Source organism: Lupinus angustifolius, chromosome LG14, assembly GCF_001865875.1.
Source record: "Lupinus angustifolius cultivar Tanjil chromosome LG14, LupAngTanjil_v1.0, whole genome shotgun sequence".
In the NCBI taxonomy this organism is placed as follows: Eukaryota; Viridiplantae; Streptophyta; class Magnoliopsida; order Fabales; family Fabaceae; genus Lupinus; species Lupinus angustifolius.
Window position 1 is genome coordinate 6421938 of NC_032022.1, and position 9799 is coordinate 6431736.

Sequence of the window (9799 nt, forward strand, 5' to 3'; positions counted from 1 at the left end):
GTTAAAAACATCATCAAAATCTTTAATGCGATAATTGTTTGTTTGTGGCAAAGATATGGCTTGGAATAGTGATAAATGAAAACAGTACAGTGTGGTTTTGAGCCTAAGTGACTTTCTTAATGTGCAAATACACTTATGAAATTGTACATCATATAGCCACTAGAAACAAGGTTGCTAGCATGGATAGCAAATCCACACAGAATCACAATAAGTTGAAAAATGTTTTAGAATACAACATACATAAATCTAACTATCTTTCTTATATAACTTTTCACTTGGATGCAAAAATAGCTTCCAAATCTTTGTACAATGAACTTTGCTTTGATGATTTAAAATCAGAAGATGAGCTTCCACTCCTTTTGGTTCCCCAGAATTCACTCCATCTAGTAGTACCACTAGTAGACGGGTCATTTATGGTTCCACTTTTTTCCCTGCCAAAGCTAGCTTTCGCAATTTCCTGCAATTGTTTCAACCATGGTTTGTCAGGTGTACCCGAGCTACTGCTGCCTGAGCCCCTCAATCTTTCGGTTCTCAAAGTAGTGTCTCGAGTATCATCGTTCGCATGGCCGTTTTGTGGTAACTTGTTTTCCAAGTTTTTGATGCATTTTTTCGGGATGAAATACAAAAGAAATCCAATAGAAGCAATTTTCAAACCTGTCAAGAATGACTTCTCCTCAGGGTCTAGCAGCTTTGTTTGTCTATATAAAGCATACCATTCATTTGTAATATGGGCACAATACCCAACTATGAACAGCACAAGCAAAAAAATCCCAAAGTTTGTCTCAGTTCTGACCGAAAAATCATTCTTCAAGAGGATGAAAAAAGTAGCAAACAAAGCAACTTGACAAGTGAGTGAGATAATCTCAACTAATTGGACCTTTTTCCTTATGAATGGCTTCTTTAGCACAATGAAGAATAGCTGAAAAGAGGTTATAGACAGCATAATAATTACTGGAGTCTTAGAAGTTTGAGTCTTCACGAAGACACCAGCCAAAATTCCAAGCAAAACCCGTCTTACGGTTTCAAGAAGCTCATAGTATATTCTAAGAATCCCAAACAGCTTTTGGATAAAAGGTGCTTCTGCATCTTCATTTTCGTCATCAGAGGCAATAATGCTGCCACTACTCGGAAGTTTTCCACCTGAAATCTGTGAAAGCATGTACTTTGGAGGCCCTCTTAGGTCTTCAAACAATGGACCAAAGATGGTTAGATAAATAGATTTAGGGTGTTCTTTCCATGTCCACTGGCCTCTTTTACCTGGCCCTAGAGTTACTCTCACAAGCTCTTGATACCAGTGAAATTTCAGACCTTCTTGATGAACTTCCTTGTATTGAAGTAGCTTTCCTAATGTGATTCCAACAGAGAGGAACATGAACAAAGCTAGAAGCATGATGAACACAAAAACCAAGAGTATAATGCCGACTGCCATTGCCGAAGGAGCTCCCCCTAAGGCCATACATACAAATGATAAAAATATTGCCAAATGATTGTGTATGAGAGGTTTTAAACTTCAGAAAAGTAAAGTAATAATACAATAATCACTGAATGAAAACAGGAACCATAAACAGGATTCTTCTTAAGGAAAAAGGGGAAGAAACAAAGGCATCTTCATCTCCTAGATCACAAATATCTCTTCTCCCACAGTTGAAAAACAATTAGTATACATTGCATATGTTTAAGAACCTAAGATATATATTTTGTTGGTTAAAAATACTTATGGTTCACATAAAAAGGTTATGTGACATAATAAACCATAATATTACCTCTAATAAGGACTGCAGAGGCCTTGCATATACTAGGTAGTGCAAGAAATATAAGAAATATCTCAAATCTTGGGAATGTGAGTGCTCCATATTTCCTATGGTTTTCAGAATTTCTCTTCCCAAATTTGAGGATAATAAGCAGAAAAGCATGTAGAACCATCAAACCGCCACAGATCACAGCTAACCACAACATGCTTCTAGAAAAATCTGTCCATCTATAAGATAAATCAATAAAATTTGATATTAGATCATAAATAAGCAAATACTTCTGAAGCATTTGAACATTTTCCTTTCTACACCTCTATATGACAGCTAGTAAAGTATGTGCTGACCATTAAATCATGCTATACTAGGTTGAAAACTTGCACTTACCATTACAGCTTAGAAGTTATCAACAAAGACTAACAGATCATACATGAAAACATACAGGCATAAAAAGGGTGCTAAAAATTGGTGTTCTATTAGTTTTGTCCTAATTTTAACCTTTTTCATAAGGAAATGAAAGTGCAAAATATATGTAATGGAATGTTGTGAATCCAAAGTATAGCTTACCCACTGGAATGTTGTGAATCCAAAATATACTCAGCTTCAGGTTTCATATTTTGGCTCTGCAGGTATGCATTTTTAATTTAGATGCTGATCATTTTTCATCAATACAAAGATCAATAGATTGTTAGAGACATTAACTTTATTCTAACCTCAAAATATTGCTGGTACTCCGAAGAAGTTAGTGGTAATCCATACACTGAAGCAGCAAAATTCATTTTTTTCTCTAACAGCTTCATTGGGGTTGTTGCTGAAGCTTTGGTGAAGTCATTAGAGCTCCCGAAAGGAATAGAGCCAACCATGAATAGGTCCATGTGTCCAGTTTCCCATGGCACACAAAAATAAGGCACGGTCCATCGCAAATGCCTGGCGAATTCATAAAACTCAACTGGCAACTTAACTGTTAACCATCTAGACAGTGCAAAGACCTGAATGTAGCACAGTATTCTCTGCATCATTAAGAAAAAGTTGACCTTATCAATGTGACATTCTATCCTTATTCACTACAGAGAAATAAGTTATTTTGGTCATTTGCATAGATATATGTGAATTTGAAATAGAAATAATATCTCTCGATATTGAAATAATTTCAAATGTTAACCAAGAATCTAGAAAATTAAATTGAGATCAAATACACTGTGTCTATATGAAAAAGAAACACTGGTCTTTAGCCTTGAGTGAACACACACAATATGAAATAGAACATATGTATATCAATCCCTTTGATACTTCATTAAACATGATGTCAAGACTTTCTCATAAGATACTTTAAATTTGTTTAATCATAAAAAAATAAACAGTTAAATCATTAATATAAAATGATCACATATAAGCCAAAATATTCTATTCATACATAACATTGTGTTTCTACATTTTAAAAAACAATTTTATACATAAGCATTAAGAATGGTGAACGGTAAGTTAGAGAGCTCACAAAAAGACTCCTTGCTGGATCAACAATCAAGAAAGAAGATGATCGCATAAATGTATCAAAGGATTGAAGGCTTGCAGTTGAGATAGTAAGAAACCCCGCAGCAAGCGATGTCAGAACAAAACAAGCAGCTGCAAATGCTGAAATCACAGCGGCAACCAGAGGTATAGAGTCTGCATGATTCATGAAATAATAAATAAGTTTAACGATTTATAGATGGCAACTTTTCAATAAATTTCATCCAACAAATGAAAGGGGGAAAATAATTAGTATACAAGAATGTAATATCACAAGTAGACAGAATGTAATATCGTGAGTAGAGCATTGTAAGCTAGGTTTTTGTTACCGATATAAAAATAATAACTTAATCTCAAAAAAAATTAAATCTTACAGTGCCTCACTTGTAGAACATTGGAAGCTAGGTTTTTGTTTCCAGCAACATCGCGAGTTACATTCTCAGGAACACTGACAAATACTATATCGTCATCTGCTTGTAGCTCAATAATGTATGTGCTCCGTCTTATTTGATGAAAACTAGACAGAAGTATAAAAGATAGAGAAATGATCATTTATCAACTTGAATTTTCTTTTTACATAATTCATTTTAAAAATGGTTCATATAGAGATAGAGATTTACACATACAGACATATAGTATCACTAGTATGGGCACACACCATACAATATGACAGAAAAATCATTTCTGCAGAATACTTGCCTTATTAATAGACCCCCTGAGATTGATATGAAAGAGGTATTGAAGCCGAAAACAGGTTTCGCAAATGTAATTAATATGTGGAGATTGTGTTCTCTTGTTCTCATGCTATATGTACTCAACATCACAGTAGGCCTCTTAGAATCTGAATTCCATAAATAGCTATGTCAGCAGAGAGTAATGGAATCTCAAAAATTTCAGGCTAACAGGTGCCAAAATGAAACATATATAAGGGATGTATAAATCTAAATAGATTTTGCTTGGTGGATAACATGTACCATAAAGGAAAGTGACAGGTGCAACTGGAGAAACTTGACTGCCTTGTCTGCTTAATATAGACTCTGAATTGAAGTCGACAGAGATTATAGCAGTGGACGAGATATTAGCAATCTGAAATAACAATGGGCCGAAAAGAAAGTGTAAGCACTAAGGAGAAGAGATACACTTGAAATAAGTATAAATACAAAGAGAAAAGTTAGGTGCTTCTGGTGATGTTTTTACATGAGAATAAGACATATGTCATAGTTGTTACTACTGTTATACTTTTGTTGTTAAACTTTGACATGTGTTTATTTTCATTGATGAACAACACCATAAGCACACCTAAGTTTTGTTGAAAATAGAATTATAACATATCATGTCATATCTCTGAGTCAACTAACCATGAATCCAAATCTGCGATTTTGAAGAGTTTCTGCATTAGTCGGAAGAAGTGAACCCTGACTAATGTTGAGAGAATTCATAATTTCTAAATATGAATTCAGAACTGGGACTGAGAAGTACAAATACACCTGTAGCTTGTTGTATTTATTAGTTGCCTGTACTGTTCTAGTTTCACTGTTGAGTTGAAGTAGCCTTTCAGGTATATGAGTCCTGAGGTCGACATATACCTTTCTTCTATCTGAGATCATGCCCACCAATGAAGGAAATCAATTTTTTGAACATAAAAAAATTGATATGGAAATTAATTCTTTCCAATGTTTAAATTGCGGTTACAGTTGGGATTGTAGTCATTGCAATACGGATTACGACCATTGCAAACTGAATTATTTTGTGATTAAAAAAATATTTTTGAATTTGATGCAGATGTAGTCCGATGTGGCCTGATACAACCCAAATATAGTCTGATGGGGTTGTGTGTGGCCCGATGCAGCCACATCATTGTGATTCGGTGTTATGCCGCAGTTACATTACAGTACGGTTTCAGCAATATTGTGAGTACATCACGTGATACTGTCCGCAATTTAAATCACTGATTCTTTCAATAAAGTAACTACTGATGTTTAGCTGCATTAAAGATCTGGCTTCACTAACAATATAGTCTAAAGGTGCTAATACAATAATTCACTTTAACATCATGTTCAGTGTGCAGTTGGATATTTGTATTAAAAATCAAGTACAATGTATATCCATAAAGTAATGATATATCAGAAATTTCTAAAAATATCTACCAAAACAACATAATAAAAGATATATATACTGACCAAAATGTATATAAACACTTGAATTTGGCTTTCTTGTAAAGCTGTTACCAGCAATGTCAGTACAGAAATTTCTATCCATAACAAGGATTGCCCGGCCATATTGAACTGAAGAGGACAATCTAACAAGAAGAGAATACTTGAGATTCGGCTGCAATATGCTAAAGGAAGATGGTATAACCTCACCAGCACCATATACAAGAAGCTGTAAAGAAAAGTAACAACAATATGTTAAAAACTGACTTAGTATTATGTTGACACAATCTACTTCTTCAAGAACCTGTTCTACCTTGTTTTATGCATTTTTGTTGTTGCTTGTTAATTAATGTGGGCTTTTGCATTTTCAATTATATTATTCTAACATGGAAAGCTCCAAGGACCCATGTTTTTTGACTAGGATAGGGTGAGGCAAGTGAAAGAGTTTATAACTGCAAGACACATACAACATTGCCTCTTACACTCTAGGTTCAAGATGTAGTGTCTCACTTATGGTTGACTCTTTAGTATTCCCTTGGCCTTACAATGGCTTCTAGATTGCAGGTCCTAACGCAAAGCAAAGAGTGTTAAGTGGAAAAGTCACATGGGCAATGTAGGAAAAGGAGAGTGAATCTAAGTCGAAAACTTGAAAAGGCGGCTCAGGATCATAATAAAAATTGAAAATCCCTAACAGATACCTACACTAGAAAGTGAAGACTTACGATTGCCCATACTCAAGCAAAATGGGGCAGTTTTTGAAGAATCTAAGTTATAGCCTTAACGGAAACAAAAGATGAACCTAGTATACCTAAATGACAAATTTGATATACATTAGGGGAAACAAAAGGTGAACTTGGTATACTTGCCCATACTCAAACAAAATGGGGCAGCATTTTGAAGAATCTAAGTTATAGCTTTAAGGGAAACAGAAGGTGAACCTGATATACCTAAAGGACAAATTCGATACACATTAACACTAGGTTAATGAGTATGCTAGATAATAATGGCATGATTGAAGATTTTTTCTTTTGCAAATGGACTACAACCTAGGAGGGGGTAAGTAAATAGGGGATTCTCCACAAGGGAGAGGAGAAATCACATGGCATGTCAAGGGTGATTAAAACATATCCCCACTTAGGATAATTTAAGTTTAAACATGCAATTCAAACATAAAAATGAAATTCAAATTTGAGAAATCTAAGCAGTTGTAAATTGGTCACCTACTTACATTGCAGGCATTCACAGACTTGCATCCAAAACCACCTCCTCCTATACAAGGTTCACTGAAAGATATATTTACTGAAACATTTAAAGAACTTGTGAAAGATGTTGAGGCTGTAACATTTGCTGTTGGGGGAATTGTATCTGAAAAAGATGATATTACTCAATGAATATTTATGAAGAGTGTAATAATTATTCACTCTAAAAATCTATATACAGTCGGTTATCTATCATTCACTTGTATAACATTTTTTGAAGAGTGTATGATAATTGAGATTGAATGGTATTGGTGGATAATGGATCGACAGTGTATAAAACTCTTACACTGTCAATACATATATTGTTTTCTCATATGTGAATCTCATTTCACTAAGACAGAAAACATTAAGCAAGATATTTGGTATCCCCCATTTCCATCTATAACTTTTGACCCTTCTAACCGAATTCACTCAGTGAAATTAAGGCTTACTTGTTATTATATTATATAACCATAATACTCATATTTTTAAATCTTAACTTTTTTCTTTCAAAAGACAAATGGCATGATTCATCAACAACTAATCATAAATTAAAAGAGGCCAATTCTCATAAGTGATAACTAACTAATAAAAAGTACAAGGAGTAAAGGTTGGTTTCTTAACCAATAGTCCAGTTATAGCTAGCACAACCAAGTCCTTGAGTTCCATTGTTGCAGACTTCAAAAGTATGATTCCCATCCCTCAAGTTTGTGTATGAAATTTTTCTATTTCTGCAAACTGATTGGATCCCATCATCTAACTGCATACATGATATGTTTAGAATAATCAGAATAGCTTTTCAAACCTAAAACAAAAGAAATCAAAACCATGAACAGACATTTGAATTCCAGTACTATTGGCAGAATAACAGAGTAATCACTTCAACATGATATAATCAAAATAAAAACTACCATTCAATAACAGGACATACTTATGCTCTTGTAATATAGAAATAGATAAACTTGATGATGTGAGAGTTTACTCCTCCAATTAATTCTTCAAATGTTAGGTTTTCATCACCATATTAGTCTTCCAATTTTCTTTTACCAAATTAGGTACCTCAAAGGTACAAAACGTCACCATGTTGATCCTCATGTTCTATACCAAAACAACGCACTTAAGCTCTAGTAATTTAGGTGTGGGTCAAAATTATGGATCAAGAATATTCGATTGCCATACCATAAGATCTCTAGTTCTCTCTCCAAATAAATCTCTCAAACATATAAATGTCATTATGTTCATGCTTATGCTATCCATCACTGTTTTAAATTACTGACCATATTACCTAATGTTGTATTACCTGATCTTACCCCAATGTTGCGGTTGTAGTATGTTATAATCACATTATACTGCACGACAACCACGTTGAATCGCATGAAGCTACATCGGACCACATCAAATTCAAAAATATTTTTCTAAGAAACAAACATTCATTCTACAATAACAGCAACCCCAGTAATTTTGACAGTGATTGTGATCACTACCTCCAACCACAATTTAAACACTACTATCCACTAAGTGATTTCAAGGATGAACCTGGCGATATTATATATCATTGAGAAACTTATTTGGCAAAATAATTTTCGTGGACTAATGCCGTAACATTTTACACTATTATCCACCAAGTGATTTGAAGGATAAACATGGCGAAATTTTATATCATTGATAGACTTATTTGGCAAAATTATTTTCGTGGACTGATGAGTAAATGAGATGACAGTTAATCTTAGGAGGGCCAAGTTTGGAGTTTACTCATGATTTAATTTCATAGAGAATTCTAATGTTGCCTATTATTTTTCTCTTTTTTGCTTGGTAATTTTTGCTGTCTTCTCATAAACTTTAATAGGAAAAAAATATACAAGTCCTACGAAATTATTGAAGAACAACAAATACATAGATAATAAAAACTTGGTAGAAATTTGTCAAATTCATATATTACCATCTCACCACAAAAAACCAGTTAGATGTTGTTAGTGATTTAAATTTTGTACTACATAACATGATCCGGTTGCAGTAATAGTTACACCATCATTGTGGTGTGATATTAATTATAATGATATGGGTGCAGCACAACCATGTCATATCATATCAGACTATATCGAATTCAAAAATATTTTTCACAAAATAATTCACAACAATAGCCGCAACAACAACTCTTACTACAATCGCACCTGCAATTTAAAATATTCACAAAATTAACATTCCAAATAAGCACAACTAGAGACAAACCTTGCAACTAAGGCTGCAATTTGAGCAAGGGACACCATTACCAGAATCAAGAACTGCAAAAGCAAAATTTGCTGAGTTCAAGTGAGAAAATGCATGCGGGGCCTTCAAGAACTTCACATAAACATCTGAACCAGCACATTTGTTAAAGGAACACAGTACTAAGAAAACACAACATAGTACACACAAACGTAAGAGTCTTAGTTGACCCATCTTATAGTACAAAATAAGTGAATGCTACTTATGAGTTAAGTGTGATACAGTGACATTTTCTAAGGTGTTATAGAGAAAGCTTTTGAGAAGAGTGAAGGAGGTTCTGCATGAAGCACTACTAGTCTATGGTGAAGTGATTGAGTTAAGAGAGTGATTTAAATTATGGGTTTGAGTGTGTTCAATGTTTAGTGGCCATTGATGATTGCACTAAGGATAAGTGAACATGAGTTTGAGTGCAGGGAAATGCTCCATTTCATGGCCTTTGACGTAGTACTTGATGTATGTGAAGCACGTGTAAGGGTGTGACATTCAAGATAGAAAATCGTCACGGGTAGTTTTGTCATTTATCCAGAAAATAGAGTGGCAAAAGTAACACAAAAGAATTTCAACCATTTTTTGTAAACACAAAGTATTTGTGTATGTATATAATAATCTTTCAGATATAGTCAGCTAAGTGGGATTTCTCTCCATAATATTTTTTTAATACATGGATACAATGCAAAGGAATGGCAAATTTACGGTACACGTGTACCTTAACTAAAATTTTACAATTTTAATGCACTTTTTAAATTATTTATCAGTATATTTTTAGAGACTCCTAGTTGGGGTTAGCGATTTTTATAGAACTCGTGGCCTATATTAACAAGTTCATGGCAAAGTCGTCGTTTAAATTGGTGAATTTTTTTTTATAAACCCGTGGCTTAAGCTATGA

The 9799-nt window shown here is 33.9% G+C and overlaps 1 protein-coding gene across 2 annotated transcripts; it reads right to left on the reverse strand.

Moving 5' to 3' along the window:
* Positions 134 to 9343, reverse strand: LOC109326874. Of its 2 annotated transcripts, XM_019559753.1 has the most exons (13): positions 8878 to 9343; positions 7273 to 7408; positions 6639 to 6775; positions 5438 to 5639; positions 4616 to 4854; positions 4232 to 4343; positions 3957 to 4098; positions 3632 to 3774; positions 3244 to 3413; positions 2462 to 2758; positions 2316 to 2371; positions 1764 to 1978; positions 134 to 1446 (listed from the first exon to the last, which is right to left on the reverse strand). In XM_019559753.1, the coding sequence occupies exons 1-13, from the start codon at positions 9085 to 9087 to the stop codon at positions 272 to 274; spliced, it is 3234 nt and encodes a 1077-aa protein (XP_019415298.1). In that variant the 5' UTR covers positions 9088 to 9343; the 3' UTR covers positions 134 to 271. The 2 variants fall into 2 exon arrangements, with proteins under 2 accessions (XP_019415298.1, XP_019415299.1); XM_019559754.1 differs by lacking the exons at positions 7273 to 7408; positions 8878 to 9343 and having other exon boundaries at positions 6635 to 6746.

Bases quoted from the DNA above. Each gene is read 5' to 3' on its own strand.
- LOC109326874 (XM_019559753.1), bottom strand. From the start codon at position 9,087: ATGGGTCAACTAAGACTCTTACGTTTGTGTGTACTATGTTGTGTTTTC. The intron at 4,099-4,231 runs GTACATGTTATC...TATGGAATTCAG, and splicing joins ACCTGTCACTTTCCTTTATG to ATTCTAAGAGGCCTACTGTG. The intron at 2,372-2,461 runs GTTAGAATAAAG...GCATACCTGCAG, and splicing joins AGTACCAGCAATATTTTGAG to AGCCAAAATATGAAACCTGA.